The sequence below is a fragment of the Xiphophorus maculatus genome, chromosome 3 (assembly GCF_002775205.1).
Source record: "Xiphophorus maculatus strain JP 163 A chromosome 3, X_maculatus-5.0-male, whole genome shotgun sequence".
Taxonomy (NCBI): domain Eukaryota; kingdom Metazoa; phylum Chordata; class Actinopteri; order Cyprinodontiformes; family Poeciliidae; genus Xiphophorus; species Xiphophorus maculatus.
Window position 1 is genome coordinate 26,154,464 of NC_036445.1, and position 22,552 is coordinate 26,177,015.

The 22,552-nt window shown below is 39.9% G+C and overlaps 1 protein-coding gene across 2 annotated transcripts in view; it reads left to right on the forward strand.

The window, feature by feature from the left end:
• The window catches only part of LOC102224478 (nuclear factor of activated T cells 1), a 73,087-nt gene extending 64,011 nt beyond the window's left edge, over positions 1-9,076 (forward strand). For both annotated transcript variants that reach the window (XM_005799052.2, XM_023329607.1), the window contains one exon: positions 7,363-9,076. In XM_005799052.2, coding sequence (XP_005799109.2) covers positions 7,363-7,418 — 56 coding nt within the window. In that variant the 3' untranslated portion in view covers positions 7,419-9,076. The remainder of the gene's footprint in view (positions 1-7,362) is intronic.
• The last annotated feature ends 13,476 nt before the right edge of the window (positions 9,077-22,552 follow it).

Genomic DNA, 22,552 nt, shown 5'->3' on the forward strand with positions numbered 1-22,552 from the left:
AAGAAAACTCCAGAGTCAGCCGGTTTGTTCAACAATAACTGAACACATTCTTTGAAAATGGCATCTTCTGTTGAGTATTCATTACCCAGTCGGTGTATACATAATCACTATACTGTGGTGGCCCTGAAGTGCAAACCACATCAACAAATGACTGAACACAACAAATTGAAAACCACAACATATTCAAAAAACAACCACATCCACTACGCACAACTACAGATTAAGAAAACACAATGACTTCTTTTTTTATATATATATGTTGAGATTTTGGGTGTGTAGTTGTGTTTAGTGATTTGTTGAAATGGTTTGCACTTCAGGGCCACCATATAATACAATACTTTCACCTTCTTGAAATCTACACCTAAAAATAAACCAATGTATGAAAAAACTAAAACTACTACTAAAAAACTAAACTAAAATTAAACAATATTTAATTCCAAATAACTAACAAAATACACTCTTAAAACTAACTCAATTAGATAAAAAAAAGTCACAACGAAATGAAACTGAGCTATTATAACCCCCGCTGACCTCTGACCCCTCCCTATTTTTTGACGCCGGTGGTTGCGAGCAGAAAATAAGTGACGCAGTCTGAGCCACTTGAGCCGCGCGTGGGAGGCAGCAAATTGTCCATTAAGTGTTTGAGCAGAGGCCGAGCGAAGATTTGATATAGTGGGGGAAACAAAAGTAATATGTAGCCGGAAATTCAATTGTCTCTCTCTCTCTCTCCAGCAAGTTGCAGCTTTGCCTTCCCAACCAAATCAATTTCGCATGAAAGCGCAAGTTCTGATTAGGTTTGCCACCGAGTCCACCTCGCGGCCGGTCTCCTCCGGTCTCTGCGAGCGGGTGGTGTTTACAAGAGAGAACTTCAGTGACTCAGATGAACTTCCTTGCGCTGCCGAAACCCTGATTGCCACAATAGAAGGAAGCCGTCTCCGATTTCTCACAGAGCTGATGCGGTGCATGCGAGCATAGGAAATATTTCCCTCTGCTTCATTGTGGAAGTCCTTGACCCCGAAGACCAGCTGCAGTCAATACGTGTCGGCGGAGCAAGAGGAGAACCAGGAAGACGCCCTTTTCTCTTCCAGCATCAAGAGACCCCAACCGGGAACAGACATTGCTTGGCAGGAGGCTACCGTTACAACTTTGAGGTCGGGGGGGTCGCATTATAGGTCGTCAGCTTGAGGGAGGCCTGAGTGGAGGCTGGGAGTTTGTGCCAGTCAGGACTCGTTCGACTGCGGGGGAGATTGTGTTACGACAGCGCGGCTCTGACGCCCACCGGGCTCTGCATCTTAGACCACAGGGCATCCTCGGTTCTCTGAGGAAGCCCGGTTGTTATCGAACCCCAGCGCACGCCTCCGACAGTGCTAACTGAATCCCCAGTGCAGGTCAGGTTTACGCTGAGCGTAACTAAGTTGTAATGCTCTTACCTGCATTGCGGTATAATGAGTGTGGAAGAAAACATCCCGTATGCTGGACATATGCGTGTTTGGAATGCGTTCTCCTAAAGTATTTCAGTTAAACGTCTGTGGGAAGGCCGATTCACTAGCCTTTGGACCAAAATACGAACATCCTGGATTAATATAGAGATATGCAACGCTAACTGAAATTCCATGCTGTTTTCATCTGAAGTGCACTTCAAAACTCATTATGGCAAAAGTTGTGGAAGGCACTTACCTGGTTTGAATGCTGCTAAATAAATGTGGATGCGTCACTAAGTAGTATGGTATCAAAAATATTAAACTTCTAAAAAAAAACAAATTTGCAATATTTAAATCTATTTTTGCGTTGCTTTTTTGTGGTATTGCAGCCAAATTTATTAACGTATATTTAACGAATATTTAACGTATGTTCTCATTTAACATTATTAATTGATAACAGACGAGTCAATCAAATTTTATTTGTATAGCACATTTCAGCAGCAAGGCATTTCAAAGTGCTTTACATCATAAACAAACACAAAGTCATAGAATCAACAATCAAAACATGACATTAAGTCAAGTGCCATCAATAAATTTGTATTACGTTGTTTTACAGTTTTCTGGAAGTTCGTTCCAAATTTGTGGTGCATAGAACCTGAATGCTGCTTCTCCTCGTTTGGTTCTGGTTCTGGGGATGCAGAGCAGAACCAGAGCCACAACAACAGCAGATCTTTAATGTATTGTGGTGCTAAGCCGTTCAGTGATTTATAAACTAACAGTATTTTAAAGTCTATTCTCTGAGTGCCAGTGTAGGGACTTTAAAACTGGTGTTATGTGCTCTGTCTTCCTGGTTTTAGTGAGAACGCCAGCAGCAGCATTCTGGATCAGCTGCAGCTGTTTGATTGATTTGTTGGACAGACCTGTGAAGACGCTGCTGCAATAATCAATGCGACTGAAGATGAACGCATGAATGAGTTTCTCTAGATCTGGCTGAGACATTAGTCCTTTAATCCTGGAAATGTTCTTCAGGTGATAGAAGGCCGACTTAGTAACTGTCTTTATGTGGCTCTGGAGGTTCAGGTCAGAGTGCATCACTACTCCCAGGTTTTGGGCCTGATCGCTGGTTTTCAGTTGTAATAACTGAAGCTGTGCATTGACTCTAGATCTATAGCTCTAGATCGTTCCTCTTTAGGTCCAAAAATAATAACTTCAGTTTTGTTTCTGTTCAGCTGGAGAAAGTTTTGGCACATCCACACATTTATCTGTTCTAAGTGGATAATCAGTATGGTTATTTTGTAGTGTTACTTATTTCAATGATGTAATCCAGAATTAATGTAGAGCAAGTTTTTTTTTGTTGTTGTTTTTAGATTTCTGTCTTTTATTCAGTGCCATTACAAAGTATTCTCACCAGCTGAGCTTTTTCACATTTTAAAACGTTCAAACAGCAAACGCGAATGTATCTTATTGGGATTTTACGTAGATAAACGCAGCAGTGGAAGGAAGATCATAAATAGCTTTCAGTTTGTTTCTAGAAATAAAAATAAAGTGTGGCATATAACTGTATTGAGCAGTCTACTGCCTGGAGTTCACATTAATGTAATTTAATCTCAATAAACAGACACCTACACCTCTAAATCTGGTAATTTGCTGACAGAAAAACTACTAACTGTGCACACCACCCCCACCTTGAAACATGGAGGTGGCAGTGTCATGCTGCAGTGTAAGAGGGAAGCTGGTGAGAGTTGATGTAAATACTGAGGCAGTTACATGCAGGACAATGTAGAGGCTCAAGGTTCACCTTACAGCAGGACAAGATAAGCTAAACATAGATCCAGAGCTAAAAAAATTAATTTCAAAAAATGTGTCGGCCTCCAACTCCATTCGAATCTGTGGCTTGAATTCAAAATGCACCCAGTCTGAATTACCTATAATCTATGTTAATCTGTAACAAAAATTCCCTAGAAACAATAATAAAAGGTGTGTGAATACTTTTGCGGGGTATTTAAAAAAATAACGATTTGTCTTCAGAATGTCAGTCAGTTCAGATCTCCAAATCATTCAGCTGACAATTAAGTGTGTATTTCCTAAAATCTACATTTTTTAACCTCTGTTGGAGAGTTAAATGTTGCTGTTACTTATATTGCGCACATTTTTTGCTCTTCCATTTCCACCACCCGTTAACCTGAAGCACAGTGACCGACATGCACACTGCTTTCCTTCTTAGCAGGTTGAAGCAAATCGTCCTCCATCACATTGGATGCAGGTAATTGTAGCGAAGTCAACATTTACCCAGCCTGCCGTCACACCCAGTGTTGACAGAGCTGCAGTCCCCCTTAGCCCCCCCCCAAAAAAACACCATCAGGGACACACAAAGGAGCCGGATTGCCGACTCATCTGTTAGGCTTAGATTGCATCTCAGTCTTAATCTTCGTCTCACTCTCATACCCAAAAATAACCCACCCCACCGTACGTATGGGCCCTGACAGGTCCGGGATGCGTTTAACCGAGCGCTCTGGGGGTGCAGCTAATAAAAGGACGACGCTCTGTGTAACTAGTGCTTTGCAGGACACGTGTTTCGTTTTTTTTCCTCTTTTTTTTTTCAGCAGGGGAATATTTGGAGCTTAGTTTTCCACTGTTTTTGTTTATCCGCGAAAGCGTATCCTCCCAGTTACAGGTTTCCATTATTAACCTGGAGCAGAAAGTTAAAAAAAAAAAAAAAAAAAAAAAAACATGTTTCCAGAGCTGCACAACAACGCTCTTAATCCTGGGGCCATTTTCGTTTTACGATGAAATCCTGAAGATGTGACATGTTGGTGCGGAAAGTTTCAGCTCAGTCGAACTTCAGATGTGAAAAAGTGTAGATTTCTAGAAACAGGACACCTGTCGAGTCCTTTTCGTTTATGACCCTTCACAGAGGTAATAACTTGGATGATCACTCATTCAGGTTCTTTAAAAAATTTCTCAGTTTCCCAGAAATTGTGGCAACTGAATAGTATACGCACAATGCAGCATTAAGCGGCTATAAATAGCTCGGCGGTGTTGTCTTGTGGTGCAACAGTTGGCCACATCCTGTTTCTAAAATTCTCACATCGTGACAGAGTACGAAGATGACAACACAGAGGCCAGTGTTTTACCTTCAGCAGCTCTTTGTGACACTTTTTTTTTTTTGGTTGTTTCTTTTCTCAGAACGGAACATCGCCCTGCATGCCGACGGAAAATATTAGTTGAGAAAGCTTTAAAATAGGGCCACAGTTAATACGTGGGCAGACGGGACGTCACTTTTAAACCAAAAAATTGAAAGGAAGCAACAAGATTTGCAGCAAAGAAAAAGAAAGGGAACATTTGTGGCTTTTTTTTTTTTTGCTGCCGAGTTGTTGGGTTTTCCCAGCCCTCGCGCAGAATTACCTGGAGCCGTTTTCTCACCTCTGCAAACAGAGCCGAGCAGCAGCGGGCATTAACGCTGGATCATTTCATTGTTGCATGTGCTTGTTACTTCCTTTATGTCCTGTAATGGTGGAGCTAAAAATAACCTCCGCGTGTAAATGCCTGTTTAGCCTCGGAGTGGAACAGGGTTGAAAACAGCCAGCGGTGTTGGCACAGGTTGGATTTTTCCAAAGGGAGTTCCTCCTGTTGAGGGAGGTGAGCCCCGACCAACCGGGGTGGATGCGTGTGTGTGTGTGTGTGTGTGTGTGTGTGTGAGGGCGTGAGTAGGATGGTGTTTGCATTCAAAGCGGAGGGCATGAGATTCAAAGTTTGTGACCTTTCTCTTTAAGATGTTTCAGATTGTGTCCATCCATCCCTCATAGGCTTCATTTGGAGCTACCTACCTTGCACCGCAAAATCTTACCAAGTGTTTTTGGTCTGGTTTCTAGTGGAAACATGTTAGAACACTTAGAAATAAGACAAAAACTAATAGATAACCTTTCGGCAAAACACAGGAACTTGTTTTAAGTCAATAATTCCCTAATACTGACGAAAAAGTACTATATCCATTGGCAGATTATTTCACTTATAACGTGGGAAAAATATCTTGAAGTGAATTTTATAACAAGTTATTTTTTCCATGTCATAAGTGAAATAATCTGCCAATGGATATAGTACTTTTTCATCAGTATTAGGGAATTATTGACTTGAAGCATGTTCCTGTATCTTGCTGAAAGGTTATCTATTAGTTTTGTTGTATTTCAAGTGTACTAAGACATTTGCACTAGAAACTAGACCAAAAACACTTGGTAAGATTTTTTTTTGTGGCGTACTTGTAGATTGTTTCAGTTTTTACATACAATTCGCCGTCGTGCAACAAGCTGCAGCACATTTTTGTGTGTTTACACTGAATCCCACGGAGCCTCCGGCTGGGTTTGTGTTGTTTTCGTCTAGAAATGTGCTGATGCCCCGTCGTTCCAACCCTATCTGTTGATAACAAACTGCCAGGCCTCCTTTGAACCTCAAGGTGGGCGGACTTCCTGTCGCTGGTCTCACCCGTCTCGTTTTTCTCGCGGTGTCCGCTTCAGTCGCCGTTATCACCCCAGAGGCTGAACGGAGCTCCCCTGTTTGCGGGGACTCGGGGTCCTCGCCATCTTTCTCCAGTCACTTCCCTCTGTTTTGCCAAAGAAGACAGCAGATAAACCGGGGAGGGAGGGTACTGATCCCTGCGCTGCCCCGACCGTGGGAAAAGTGCGGGCACAGGAACCGGTGGCAGGAAAGACAAGACGGCGGCATGAAAACACAGATGTGTGCGCGAGGCCGATACGCATTCGTAATGACATAGATATGTTTGGACTGCAGCTACTGATATCCGTGTATTTGTCTGCTTGGTTGTGACTGTGCCGTTGTTAGCGCGGTGTCACCGTTACACATTATGTACACACACACCCAGTCAAAACGTATTGCATTCCGTAGTATGAAAATATGTTTTTCTGGTGTCGATTTGCTTACATTTACTGTTAATGCTGTTGGGAAGAAATCCTTTGTCCAATTCCAATGGCTGGATTAACTTGTTTCAACCAAAAATGTGTTGATTTCAATTTTATTTAAAGTCACTTAAACCATTCAACAATCAATGGAAATGCCTTTATCGACATTACAGCAACCTTTATCGTAATCCTTACAGTTTTAGAAGTTGACTCGAACAAATGAACTAATTTCATGTGACAGTTTAATAAAAGGTGATGGGAGTCAGAACTGAGTAACTTGACCTACAGAACAGGTTTAGGAAAAATTACTTGTCTTTTATTTTTGTTTATAATTTGTTAGTTGTATTAAACCATATGTTGTTTCGTTTCCAAATTGTTGAAATTCTACATGCAGTTTTCTAAGCCCATCAACCTAGGCGTTCCACAGGGCTTGATGTCTGCTCCACTTTTCTTTAGCTTGTATATAAATAAATATCTCGTCTACAGGAATCTAAAAAAAAAAAAAAGCGTTTGCTTCTCCTCTGTCTCATCTTGTACTTTTCATATCTGTGAATAAAGCTGCAAGAGAATATTTATAACAACTCAGAAAAACAAGATCTAGTCAGTCTTGTCTTCATGCACATCACATGAGAATTTTTGCTTTCAAATTTGACCACACGCCGGCAGACGGTCCTCATCTTGTTACAGCTTTAGTCAGTGCTGTCTGCATTACGCATTTCATTTAGTTTAATTTACGGTACTTCATTTCTATTAACTTGCTAAAAAAAAAAAACATGTTTGTTTCTTGTATTGTCCTTTTAACTGCAATCGGCTAGTCTAATGGATTTATTAAAATAAGGTACACTTTCCATTAAGGATGGATAAACAAAAGGATAGAAGAACTATTTATTCAATTAACCTCAACTTCCAGGGTTTACTTGAGGCACTGAAAACCAGAAGCCTGGCCAGCATTTTACAAATGACAGCAGTGTGAGTTCTCATCAACTGTGTGATTTTTAACAATCCTTTTGTTTCTTTTGTCTCGACAGTGAACGAGATCATCAGGAACGACCTCTCCAGCATTTCTGTGCACACTCACGCGTAGACGTCCAGATGTCTTCTGCTGCAGCACAGCTCCGCGCACACACACACACACACACACACACACACACACACACACCCCTGCAGCAACATCAGCCGAGGGATGACACACACAGACACCCCCGCGCGCGGATACACACGTGAAAAAGAAAGCCAGAGGTCCAGAAAAATGAAGAAAAGAAGCTTTGACGAAGATCTCCTGCCTGGGTGTTTAAAGTCAGAAAGCGGCTGCAGACTCAAACCGACAATCACCGGCAAGCTCTGTTTGAATAAACAAGGTGAATGTCGTGTCGAAGAAGAAGAAAAAAAAAATGAAAAAAAAAAAAATAAGGGAAGTGATATCAGGGGCAAAGTATGTGACTACACTTGCCTTAATTCACAGCAGATGTTCTATTAGTGGACCAAGCAGTTCAAGAAGACTGAATTGCTCCTCTTAAAATGACAATCTTCATCTCAAGTTGGCGTTAACAGGATAGCTGGGCGGTGTCGGGCCTCGTTACTTTGACTCATTCATCAACAACCAAACTGGTGCCTTACAGCAGTCCTACTGTCCAAACAGCAGCAGTCATGTGCAGATGGTTCACCGAAGCCCAAAGCAGAAGTTTTTATGTCATATATATATATATATATATATCATTTCAATGATTTGTTTACAGAGGAACAGAGCAAAATGTTCTAAAACACGTCAGGCGTATGTGAATACATGGTAATCGCTTTTTACCTGCTTTCCTGTTATTATTATTATTCCTATTATCTTCTTTTTCATGTATGCTGAATGTTATGTATTATAATTCTTTTGTATAAACAAATCTGGTAAAAAAAAAAAAAAAAAGAAACAACTAACTAAAATGTATGCCTTATGCTTGTATCATGAACATTTCCCACTTTTTTTTTAATCTTCAGTTTCTCATTTTGCTTTTCACCTTAGTGCCTTTATGTTTTTCAAACGCAACGTTTCTCCGTCTTCCAGCCCTCGTCCCAGATCACGTCACACCGATGCAAAGACAATCAGAGAATACGAAGTGCAAATCTTTAACGACAAAAGTTCCCAATTAGCAGGAGCTTATAAGTAGGAGTTGACCTTTTTTCGAGCAACGAGTTAGCTGAACAACGGTATGCGTACCTGCTGAAATTAGAAGACTTCTTGCGCTGCAGGCGTGCCTGTAAATAGACAAAGGGATGTTGTTTTTATATTGTGTTAAGTGAACCACAAGCTCAGTTCTGTTCATGGTTTTAGAGAGGAGTTGGCTGGACTGTTACTTATTTTAGAAGGTGGCAATAATTGATCTTTGTCAACCAAAGGATTTTATCTTTGGTGAAGTTATTGTCCAAATTCTTTTTTTTTTTTTTATCTGTATGATTCTCGTACATCAAATATTATGCACTTTACAGCAGACTTTCTTCCCTTCAGACCAAATATTTTCGAGTGATTCCCTCTGCTGTGTCACATATCAACTCTCGTCTGTAGCCTCCCCTCACGTTATCCGTCTTACGGCGCATGCACTCCATAATGTTGCTGGGAATCATTTAGCTGACCGTAGCTTCCTGAATAGCTTTCCCTACACATTTGTGGACATACTCTGTATTAGCATGACTAAACTGTAAGGATAAGGTTTCTATTTTGTGCCTTACGCTCTTCCATGGCTTTAAAAAAAAAAAAAAGAAGAATGGTTGCATCTGTGTAGAGCTCCCCTCTAAAGGCACAAGGTGAAATGTTTCTCTTTAATATGACATATTTATGAAAGAAAAAATGGAATTTGTTTAAAGTGATTTTAATTAATATGTTCTCTAAAAATTAATGAATAAATCACACAATGGTGACCAAAAAGTCTATGCTCTGGTGTCTTTGATACTTCAGCGAGCAGGTAGTCATATTTGTGGGGCGTGTTGCAAAAAAAAAAAAAAAAAGTCTTCAACGCCGAGGACTTGCTCTGACACAAGTTGGGTCACAGGTATACTGGTTTTGGTTTTCAATCCAAAAACAATGGGTCGAGGTAAACACTGTTTGGCGTGAAGGAGTGATCCAGAATAGGAATTACGCAGCAATATTTGTTCATCTTTTCTTAATGACATTCAGCCATTTCCATTGGCAAGTTCCTTGTCTGGAGAAAGTGAGACTGACGAATGTGTGTGAAAGTACAAGGACAGGTATCTACTGCATGGCACAGCAGTAAAACAGATGGGCGAGGAGATTGCTGCCCCCTTTTTCTTTAAATGAATTCTTCTGTAAACAGAGTAAAATGTGTGGAACCTGTCAGCAAATAATTACACGAGTCCGTACGACTTGATTTAAACGGCTTATGCCCCTTATGGTAAGGCAACAAAATCTTAAATAGAAAATTTAAAAGACTTTAATAATTACAACTTCAAATATATAATTCAGTTGTTCCAACTAAAACACAAAATGATGTCAAAAACAAAACGAGGCACAGTCATACCAATCTCTAGTTGTGAATTTACACTCGTCTCATTTCCCCCGTTTCACCTCAAATGTCACACCTCTAGCTTGTCCACAGCATTAGACACGACAAGCTATAAAACCCACATATTTCCTGTTGCAAGGTGACTACTCTATAAAGGACTTTAATGACGTTCTTTGGTCAAAGTGTAAATTCAGCAACTGGTTACCCCAACCCAGTAAGATTATTGCACATCATAATTTTATCGTCTTATTACAACCTGTGGACGACGTCAATTGGAACCTGCTTGGTCAGTACAGCAAGCTAACTGCTTGCTGTACTCCTCGTTAGTACAGTGGTGAGTCTGTACGCCTGTCACGCGGGAGACCGGGGTTCGATTCCCCGACGGGGAGTGAAGTTTGTTTCAGGTCCCTCTTGAAAATGAGATCTAGAGCTCAACGGGGTTTACCTGATTAAATAAAGGAATATTATTATTAACTAGCTAGCTAGTTTGGAAAGAATGGTCAGGCTCTCTCTAACACGCCATGTGAAATAAACTTTTTTGGCTATTCAAAGAGAGCCCAATATTATTCAAATTTATTTCGTTACATCTATCTGGCCTTAAAACAACATTCGATTCATCATAGCTTCATATGGACATTTGCCTCTGCTACCTTCACTGCGCCTCCATAACAGGCATGCTTGTTTTGCAGCGAGTATCTCCACCAGGCGGTGGCTGCGGATGAAACGGCTCCTCGCCGTGGGAGCTGCCATGCTCATGTGTAGCACCTGCCAGTCTTACAGACTTTTTCCATCCAGCAAAGTTATGAGGCTCCCATGGCGACAGAAGGCAGGCCTAGGCAGTACGTCTGTACATGATCGCGGCGTTCCCCAAAATAGATCCACTATTTACAAATGCGGACACGCCCCTTTTTCCTGGCACACAGTCCTTTTTTTTTTTTTATTTGTCTTTCCTCACCTTAGGCTGCCTATCACAGGGTCACCACTGGTGAAGAGGAAATGGCTGAGGGCGACGGTTTTTTCCCCATCAAAAGGCAGCCGACAAGAAAAGGCTCCAGGACTTCAGCTGATTACAGAATAGTTCACAGTTTATTTGGGAAATTCTACAAATACAACTTGTGGTTTCTGAGCACTTTAATGCTTGATCTAAATAAACGTTACACACTCTAAAGTAGATTACCCATCAGACTTTTCTCAAACACAATGCCCTACTTTATCATCACTTTTTTCCCCCCTTATTTTAAATTACTTATTCTTAGCATTTAAAAAATGCCTCTTCATCCCTTTTTCGGAGGCAGCACTACAAACAACTTTTGTGTGAAACATTCAGTGATTTTTGCTAAAATAAGATTGTGAAGTCAAATTTCCTCTACTTAAAAAAAAAAAAAGTTATTTAGGTCTGAATGTTTTCGGATCTCTTGGTTCATGTGTCGAAAATTCATCTCAGGAAAACAGCCGACAAGAACTTACAAGCACTTGTTATCTGAAGTTTGAAGTCTTCAGTAACTCACTTACTCATGATCATTATTTCCTCTAGATAACCCAGTTTACATTTAGTTCTTGAGAAGAGGTCCACAATGAAACGACCCAGTTTGGGTTACTTTGTTTACCCAGTCTGGGCTTGAGATGTGGGTTGAACCAGCCCTGACATTATTCGACACAATAGGTTTAGGTTAGTTTTCCAACATTAACATGGGTTAAAGTTTCTAATGTCTAATAAAACAGCTATCAAACAGGGGGTTGAAAGCACTACAAAAAAAATCTGGATTACTAAAGAAGTAATATTTGGGATTAAATATACTGTATATACATTTTATCTTTAGACTGATTCTGCATATATTAGCCAAACTGGACAAATTCACCGGGCTTGGTTCTGACACAGCTATGCATGTGCTTCTATATTTGTGGTTCAGTATTCAGTAGGTTTTTGGGAAATGAGACATCGTGAGGTCCTGACCAACCAATCAGAAGAGAACTTGAGAAAATGCGGCGCCATAAATAAGTAAAACTATTTTTTGACCCAAAATGTTCACTACATAGCCAACAAACACCAAGCTTTCTGCATTTTATGACAACAATTTCTTCAATAGGGTCAGTGAAGACTCTTACCCAGCAAACTGGGGCACAATGTTGACCAGATACTTGGCTAAAACTATTCAACCTTCGTCCTAATGCCAAAAACCAGGCATTTGGGATTATTTATGCAAGACTTGCACTTTATACCTTTTCTCTAAAAAAAACCCCAGATAATTATTCACTGCTAATCAGATATACAGACACAGCTACTCACAAAACAGCTCATCTTCGGTAAGAATATCATACAAAGGCAAAATAAAAACAACAACAGTCTAATCCCAGATTGTAACTATTGCAGAGTGCGGTTTGAGGTCCACACGTACAAACCCACCTGGCAGAGGGCATGACTTAAAAGTTTCATTGTACAGATTTATAGACTCTTTACTGCCTCATTTCCTCTGTTGTATTCCCACAGAGGACTTGATTTGGGCTTGTATAAAGTCAGCGGGTAAGGCAGAGCGCCGTGGCCGCTGCCCTCTGATCGGCCATCTGCAGCCAGTAAATCGTCAGTATGGCTCTGTTATGAAGGGCATGTCGAGAAAACTCATGGGGGTGTTTTTTTTTTGTTTTTTTTTTTTTTAAAGAGACCTTTTAAGAGATAATTGCTTGACCATACTGGAGAACCTGTGATAGTTCTGCCCCATAAGAACACATTTGATCTATGTGGGTCCCTCACGCCGGTTTTTGTGGCTTCTTTATAATACAGAAACATATGTTAGACGGCCATAATCAGACCTTCTTATCAGCTTACCTTTGAGAAGTAGATGAGGACCATGTGTGTGGGGAGACTGCACGTACGCGTCCGAGCACGTGTTTACATATGTTTCTTTCATCTGTTTCGGACGAGGATGGCGTAGCTGCGCAGGTGTGCGCGCGCGCGCGCACGCGCCACTTTTATTGGGCCAATTCTCGTGCGACACGTTGAGCCGACGACATGCTGACACGGTCACGTCGTTGCACACTGACAGAAAAAAAAAAATCATCTTTTTTTTCTTTTTTTTTTTTTAAACAGACAGTTTAAGAGACAAAATCAGAAACGGCAACCAGATGGGCCCCGGAAAATGTTGTGCTGACTTTTATTTCTCATCTGCAATCATTCGGCTTGAATCACTTTTTTTTTTTTTTTTTTGTCCCGCGTGTGATGCATGAAAATATTAAGCAAAGATTTATACGCGTCACAGATGTATTCACAACATATACGGCGCTTTTTATGCTTTTTTTTGTTTGTTTGTTTGTTTGTTTGTTTTTGCATATACGGCTTTTTTTGCATATGTGGCAGTATACTTAATACTCCTTTAACTTTTTTTTTTTTGATTTTGTCATTTAGCAAACTTCTGTGTGTTTTATTGGGTTATTTGAGAGGTAAAACAAAACTAACTCCCCACACAATTATAAAGTAGAAGGACGGGAATAAATGCTGTAGTACTCAATTGGATTTTAGTAAGTTAGATCTGAAATGTGTGGCTTAAATTTGTGTTTAGATCCCTATGGGTTAATAGCTCGCCTCTTCGGCTCATCTCGAGTTACCATGGGCCTTTTCGCTGCCCGTGAGATGAATGCTTGCCTGTCAGCTCGGCTTTACGGCAATATCTTGCTGTTTGCAGACATGTCGTACTCTTTCCGCTTTTAAATGATGGTTTGAAGAATCCTCCAAGAGACGCTAAGAGGTTTGGGGATTTTGCTTCTGCGGCCTGATTTTTAATGGTGTTTCAGAATGCAAAAACAGCTCACTTTTTGTGAGAAGGTTTGAAGACGTAGAACTCCTCAAAATGCGATCAAGTCCGTGCTTACAACAGCGGGCGGAATACGTGGGAAAAGATGTGAATGCTTGTGCAAATTAATCTTAAAATTTTCAAGCTGATTTCCACAGGCTTCGTTTTTCATAGGGGAGTAAAAAAAAAAAAAAACGAAAAAAAACCCCCAACACATCTAAAGCAATCAGTTTCCCTCCATTTGTTTGCTGTAAATGTTTGGGCACATATATATATATATATATATATATATATATATATATATATATATATATATATATATATATGCAGAATGTTTATGTTGAAGGTAGCATGCATTAGGAATGCTCCTAATGGGGCTGCGGCAGTAAAAGCTCTTGCTAGTCAAGAGTTCAGGCAGGTGCAGACTCTTACAGTAGATAAAGGAGCCTGGCACTGCAGATGAGTTCACGACAATCACTGTGAGGCTTTTAGACGCCTCCTCCGAGCTCAATCTTCATTTCCCCTGACACTGATTTTACAATAAGGATCCGGAGAAAAGGGGAATGTCCATCTATTCATTTTAATGATCCCTCATTATTGACTGCTGGCAGGGAGGGGGCGGGCAAAAGGTAATGATTCTTTGTCTTTGCTAGCCAATCGCCCCTTTTAAAGGGATGAGTCTCTAAATAAGGCCACTAATGGATGCCCAGCGTGACCTAAGGATGACCCCATACCCAACCCCTGAGTGCAGGCTTCCAGAAATGAAAGAGGTTTTTTTTCACTTCTTTTTTTTTTTTTTTTATACCTACTGAGTATTTGTTCAAATGGTAAGCATAAACATTGTAACCACAAAACCTGCTTGGTCTGCTAATATTAATTGTGAGGAAAAGCAAACATGGCTCCTTGTGTCCTGTCTTCCTTGCCTACTTTTGTTTGACTAATAAAAAAAAAAAAAAATTCAGTTCAACACAATTTATTAATGTAGTGTCAGTTCACAGCATGTCATCTTAAGGCACGTCACCGAAAAGGTCAACTTCAATCCAATCATACATACAGTCCAATTGATCAAAGTCATTAAACGATACAGTTTATTATTCAAGTTGGTAAAAAAAAAAAAAAAAAGAAGCAAGACGAACCCTCTAGCAGAATGTGGCTCGGTGTGAATCTGCTTCACCTGGCTGGAGCATTTAAGATCACAGATACACACGAAATAAAGCACCGGATCAGTGCTTTCTGTAACGTAGAAAACACTGATCCAGAAGAGCTTTCTAAGTAAGAGGTTAGTGGCAGTAGTAGCTCATTTAGTGGATTCGTCCAAGAGAGAAACACACGTGAACAGATCATCTCTGAGACGGTTTTCACGGCTTATAGGATAAAAGACAGCACATAAAGTCAGTCGCAACAAAAGCTCAGACAGGAAAAAAAACGCTAAAAAGACAGGGGCCAAGAGCAGATTGTTCTAAGTTGTTGCCAGGAGTAGCTCAGTCTATGCCCCGAGACAGATAAGCAGATCAAATGTAGCTTCTATGATGAGGAAAAAATAGAACAAGAAGGTAGAAGTTGAAATAACCGCAAATAATCCAGAATTGGAGAAAAGGTGACGAATGTAGTGGTCAGCATGTCCTCCAGTTGCCTAAGTCTCAGCAGCATAACTACATAGATAGCTCATGCTAACCTTAGCCTATGAGCTTTATGAAAAAAGAAAGTTTTAAGCCGAGTTTTAAATGCCACTGATAGCTGTATGAGGGGCTAGAACACGAGAGCCTTATGAAAATGACTAAATTTACAATAAAATTATGAAGTGGTTGTATTGTTGATCATTTTATAAATTAATATTCCCTAGTAGTGGCTTACTAGTCTTAGAACTTTTGTTTACTAACATGACGCGTTGGTAAGGCACTTCATGCTGCAATCTGAAGCTGCTTTTATGAAAACATGATAACGATTGAGATAATTAGCCAAAATCAAACATTGTACCAACTGTGAGTCTGTCTCATTGCCAATTTGCTACATCTAAGTTTTTCCACTTCACCTGTAGTCAATAACTACATCACTGGAACATTTTGACTGAAACAAACATCTAAACGTTTTGGAATGGCAGTACAAGCCCTGACCTTGACACTACTAAAGGTTTGTGGACCATGATTCAAAGCCAGGTCGATGCCAAGGAATCCGCTAATGGAAATTACTTCTGCCATGTCTGCAAAGAAATGGCAAAAATCCAGCCAAAACCAATCCAGGGGCTTGTTGATGGATGAAGACGTGGTTATTGTGCAATTTTGCTAAGAAATATTACCATCTTCTTATTAGTTGGTGTATAAAGGTCCAGTCAGTTCTGCTTTTAACAATGCATGTCCAGAAAGTTGTAGTCTCATAGTAACTCCATCCTGGAAAACAATAGCTCAGATAAATAATAAAAAGCAAAACAATTTATTACATTTTTACACATTATGAAAATGTCAACTGTAAACCCTCCAACCTCTATTTTAAGCACGCTCTCTTGGTACCAGGTTTGCCTTCAAAACTACCTGAATTCTTTGTCTCATTTTAGCTGTCTGCACAATCACTGGATTGAGGTCTGTTGACTTCAGAGTCTTTAAACACTGGCGTGCTTAAGAAATGTGCATGAGATGATTTGAGCTTCTTAACACGGAGCGCAGATAAACCATGGTCAACAATAGTCAGATAAACTATCATCAACAATAGTCAGGTAGGCTGTAGCTCAAACCCCCAAAGTTAGCCAAGGCAATATCCCAAAACAATTTCACCATGGCTAAAACCAGGCTGAAGTGCTGATAAAAGGAAGGATGGTTCCATGCTTTCATGTTTTTAATACTAAATTTTTGGCATTTTACATAGATAGTTTTAGATGTACTGTATACAGTGGATCATTTGGTGGGACTGTTGCCTTGTAGCAAAAAGCTTCTGTGTTGTAAATCCTGGAGGGTTGTCTCCAGGTACTCCGGCTTCCTCCTGCAGTCCAAAAACATAATTGTTCTACAAGTTATCCTGAGGTGTGAGTGTGTCTGTCTATGTGTTCACCTGTGACAGACAGGTGATCTGTCCAGAGTGTACCCTGTCTGTAGCCCAGTGACCACTGGAGATAGACACCAGCTTCCTCGTGGCAAAGACAAGTGGGTATGAATGTATGGATGGTTGCTAATGAAAGTTTATTTGAATTGCTGTTGCCTTTCCATCTTCTTGAACCAGTCTTGGCATTCTCCTTTAATGCTTCAGGCATACATTTTCTTCCACTCGACTGATATTTTTTCTATTCCTAACCCTTTGCTATGAACACAAAATACAGGTATGCATTAAAAGTTTCTGAAGTAGTCACCTGCCAGTCTGGGTACTAACAAACATGGCATTTTCAAAATTCCTTAAATGCCCTGGCCTCACCGTTCAGTATCCAGGGAGTCAACTTCATCATGTCAATATGCCTTAACGCACTCGGTTACCAAGTGATTGGCTGATACACGATTTGCATTCTGTTTAAACTCATTGAACCCTGTACAAGACTTGCAGAGGCCTGGAACGTCTCCCAGCAATCCTTGGCTCTGAGCAATTCCGTCACAGTACCTGTTGATTGTAGCTTAACCATTAAACCGATTTATCAATAGTCAGTGCTCAACAATATGATACCATATCAACATTCATGACTGTAGCTCGTGTTTTCTAATGTCAATGAGCTGCATTTAAATAATATTCTACTGCTATCGAATGCGTGTGTGGAAGTGCAACTCAGCCGGTCTGTGCTGTCATCAGCCTGTCAAAGTAATGAACAGTGCTGTACGTTAGCATCCAACAGCTTTTCAAGGCATGCTTCACGCCATTGAAGAAATACACTCAGGTATTAGTTGCTCTGGCTGAATTGTCTTATGTATGATGGGTGGATGTAGGGGAGAAGGGGTGGGTCATTAGGAGAATTCATCTACAAGGCTCCCTGAATAACACTACGCAAAACTGACCACAAGACAACCCTATCGTTCTCAAAGATTACCTGTCTCCTACACTGTACAGTATATGAATGTTTTATCATAAAAGCTTTTCTTTTTTGCTAAGTGCCTCCTTGAGTGTTTGCTTTTAACTTTTGATTACTTTATGTCTTGTTGCTAAGAAGAAAAAAAAAGGGGCCCAGTCCATTTGAATATAATGGACTTAACGGGAAAAGTAATCTCTTTTGCTTAACTGACAGGGTCCATAACCAATGTGGAATCGGACACAAAGAGCGAGAAAGCTTAGACAATGTGGCAGAAATGATGACTGAAGTCTCAGACTTGGACAGCAGCTGTCTTCAGTCACAAACATGAAGATTTCATTCTTGACCTAGACTCACAGGCTATAGCAAGACCCATTTTCAATCTTGGGTAATGAGAGTTTGTACAGGTCAATGTGTGAGCTACAAACCACAATTCTAATGCTTCACAAGCATTTTTTTCAGTCGAAAGTGCACTTGATTTATCAGGCAGTTAGCCAGTGAACCAGAGATTTTGGGCTATTAATGGTTTACAACAATCTGATAATGGTAGTTGTAGCTTTATATCATTGACCACAAATATCTCTTACTAAAATGAGCTCTGTATTACATGACTGGGTAATTTTAGAAGAATATCTACCTACTTTACCTCTTTTTTTTCATTGTTAAGCCTCTATGTTTCTTTTTTGTGGGTATTCCCAAACCCCCACTCAGTCATGGCAGATGGCCGTTTACATTGAGGTTCACACCAGGTTCTGGTTCTGCTGGAGCTTTCTTAATGTTAAAGGGGGATTTTCCTTTCTGTTGTTGCTACATGCGTGCTCAGTATGAGGGATTACTGCAAAGTCAACAACACAGTGCAAGCGATTGTCTACTGTAGCTAGATGCTCATCTATGAGGAGCGAATGCTGCAAGTCAATAACTTGATGCAGTCTGCTTGATTTCCCTAATCAGAAAACTAATTCGTTTGATTAATAAACTGAACTTGACTGCATTGTTTGATAATGAGTATCAATTGGAATGCATGTATGATTGGATAACATGTACATGTTTTTTTTTGTAAAATGCCTTGATATGATGTGTTGTGAATTGGGGCTATGAGAATAAACTGAATTGAATTAAATGAACAGAACTGATTTTAATTCCTCCACTAAGATTTAGAGACTTACACTGGACTTGGACCCTCACAGACTTGAGACTCAACTTGTACTTGCTTCTTACCCACTTGAGACTTGGGTTGACCTACACACTTACTGGCTCAAGACATGAATTTGACCTGAACGTCAAAAAGCCTTCGAATTCGCTTGGTTTTGCTTTTCTAAAAGATGAGAATTGACAGACTTAGTCCTCTAAAATTTGGAATTCGACTTAGACTTTCACCTTGTGCAAATATGTTAATATTTGAGCTGGCCATCGACGAGTTAAGACTTTACTTGAACTCATTCCTTGAATCTCTGACTTGGGATCATCCCCTCAAAAACTTTAGCCTCGACTTTAACTCGTCCGTCAAACACTTGACTTGGGAAAATAAAAAATCTTAATAAGCCTTTATTAAACTAAACATTGCTCTTCAAGCTGTCATGAGTCAAGCCGGTGGAGAGTAACAGGAAAAAGTAGACATGACTCAATCAAAGAAAAAGACCAGAATGGCAAGCTTTCTATGTCATCCATATGTTTTCGTTTGTAAGAAAATATTTGATGTCATGCAGTTCAGTGTAAAAAGACTCATTTAGTACCATTAAAATCAATGTAGTTGAAAATCTTTCTGTTTCATGTGGTGGATCAGATCTTATTTGGCTTTTTTTTACTCATGATAGCTGACTTTCTTTTTATGAGGCCTTGAGTCATTTAGTAGACAAAAAAAGAAAAAAAGAAACTGTTTTTCTCTCTTTTGGTCCAGACGTTGACATTTCCAGCATTAACCCCCCTCTTCCACCCACTCCTCCTTCTCCTCCTCCTCCTCTTACTCCACGAGGTTTTACCAGACGTCGCGTTGGAAGAAGGGAATGGTCAATTGCATAACAGCAGGCGAGACTTGATCGTTCTTGGCCTTCTCGCAAAATTCAATCATTCCCCGCATTCTCCAATCCCATGACGGCCCATTAAAGAGCAGCACGGGCTAGGATTTCCCCCCCATGTGTTTTGAATTCAAATTACGGTCACAAAGTCTGCCATATGCTTGAATAGAGGAAGACAAGGAGCTCGGCGGAAAAGTAGCACGTCAGTTTGAAAGGCCTGAAAATCGAGACAGGGTTTTAAAAAAAAAAAAAAGTCATACTAGCTGCAGGAGAGGCCAAGCCAAAAAGATAAGATAAAAAGATAAGGAGAAACCGCACGGCTATTTTTCTCCCTCCGTCTCGCAGAAGTGACCCAAATCGATGAGGGTTTCAAAATAAGCAGACTCCATCTTTCTAAATCTCATTAAAAAGACTTTGAGAGTTCTTTTTTTTTTTTTTTAAAACCCTGTCTCGATTTTCAGGCCTTTCAAACTGACGTGCTACTTTTTCACTCGGCACACCATAAGCCTCGAAAACCACAGGTGGTGATAAAAAGAATGGGTCAAGAATGAGACACCAGGAGATGATGACCCCAGATGTTGTCTGTGGAGCTACTGGGATGTGAATCAGTTGCTGACTGGCCACGAGATTCTCATTCCCGTTTACCTTCGCGGGCTGCTAAGAGACGCAGACATGTAAACGGGGGTAAGACACGTTCTGATTTAGTGCGTAGAGGATATGATGCACACACTGCTCTGGTGACCGAGGCCAACACCTCAGAGGAACACGTCACGCCGTGGCTATAAATAAAGCTGAGCTGTTTCTACAAATCTTTGGAAAACCCCCAAATAAAAGCGGGATAAAAGGGCACATTGTAAATTTAGACTCATTACCTAAACCTGATTTGTGAGTGACACTTATGATCAGGGGTCATGAGTCCAGATATATTATCTCTATATTATCTTGAAGAAAAAAAAAGTGAAAAAAAAATGTAGCTATTATTACACTTAAAGTCAAATCATTGCGGCTACACATCAGCCTTCAATAGTAAGACAGGACTGCTGAGTTGGTCTCAGAACTTGGTGAAGAAAAATATAACAGTAACATAAATCACACAGTGACCCCTGCTGGTATATTTAGAGATGTGCAGCTCTCAAAAAAAGTTAAATGAGGCATCCACGTTGCCTTTCCAAAGTCCCCATGCAATCTAAACCTTTCCTGATTTTTTCATTCTAACACCGTGAATGTCTACGTATTTCAAAAAGCTGAAACAATTTTAGCTCTATGACAGCTAAATTTCATAAATGAAAGATGTTTTTGCATCTTAAAAAAGTAAAAACATATCATACATTCAACAGTTGTGAAAACCAGGAACAGACATCACATTTTGTCAAGTGCCGTCGTTGAAATGGCTCTTGACATTTCCGCAAACAACGTGTTTGTGGAATATCAACAAACAACGTGTTTGAGTAATAATTTACACAAACATGTTGATGAATGTTCCAGTCATGGTTCAAAAGCAACTCAAAGCAGATGGCTTTTGTTGAACGCCATCTGACTGCTGTTGGAAAATGTTGCCATATTCCACCAGCATTCTAGTTTGAACACTCCAGGAACCGAGAATAATCAAAAATGTATTTAAAAACCATAAACTCTAGAAGGGAGGGTTTTGGTCATGACTTCGTCAGTTTACTGCAGTTGGCAGCAAACCGCGGTGAGTTTAAGCTGACTGCAAGAAAAACATGGAAATCTTTCGTTATTATTAAAGATGTTGACAAACGAGAATGACACCAACAGTCTTTGAAAAAAAAAAAAAGGAAGACAAAACTTAAGCTCTTGCGCCCCCTTGTGGCCACATTATATAAGGGAAACTAATAAACAGGCTGTTTTATGCTAAATGTCAGTTGTTTAAACCACTTCCAGGCAGACAAAATACTAAGGTTTTCTTTTGTTTCGGTACTGAAAACATGTCACTAGACATTTAAAATGTTTTTAGAAAACTGTTTTACTGTCTTTTACTGGATTGTGTTCCGATTTCTTGAGAAATTGGAAGAAGTATAACATCAATTTTTAACTCCGTCATGTCAAAAATAGGACTTTGAAATCTGGGTTAATTGTTGCTTCTAAACACCTAACAAGGAATTCGTGTTTTACAGTGCCTTGCAAAAGCGCTCTTATCCCTTGAACTTTGTTTTGTTAAAAATATTAATTACGTGTTAAGACTGAGATTCTATATGAAAGCCAATCGAAAAGTGGAATATAACTTTTGTACTAATCACAGAGCACGGCTGATCCATTATTTGAAACTGGAAAGATATCTAAACAGAAAACATGTCTGTTTAGATATGGCCATATCCTAAGTGAACAGGTTGGGCAAGGAAATCATTCACTGGAGAAGCAGCCAAGAGGTCAAAGGTAACTTTGGAGGAGCTCCACTGCTCAACTTCATGTACTGTTCCTTTATTCTTATTTAAGTTTATCTACAGTTTATATTTAATGTCTATACCTAATAAATGCTTGAAAACCAAAGTCAAAGAAAGTCAAAGGAATTCCTTGACTTTGAAAACCAAAGTCAAGGAAGGTTGGAAAATAAAGTTGGTTCTGACCGGGAAGTGAGGACAGAATGTAAATACAGATTCATAAAGGCAGCGACAAACTGTGACTTTTGAGCTTTTAAGATAAACCACTTTCCATGAAGATCATGACGTATAATGAGAGGAAAGAAAGAGGACTTATTCTTTGGTAATATGTCAACAGATTTTATTTTTTAAAGTAAAACAGCATCTACATCCCAGTAACATAAAATCAGTTTAGTCAAACAACTTTGTACTTTTTGCACAAAGTACTGTATTTTCCGCACTATAAGGCGCACCTAAAAACCTTCAATTCTCTCAAAAGCCGAGAGTGTGCCTTATAATCCGGTGCGCCTTATATATGGACCAATATTGAGCCACAAC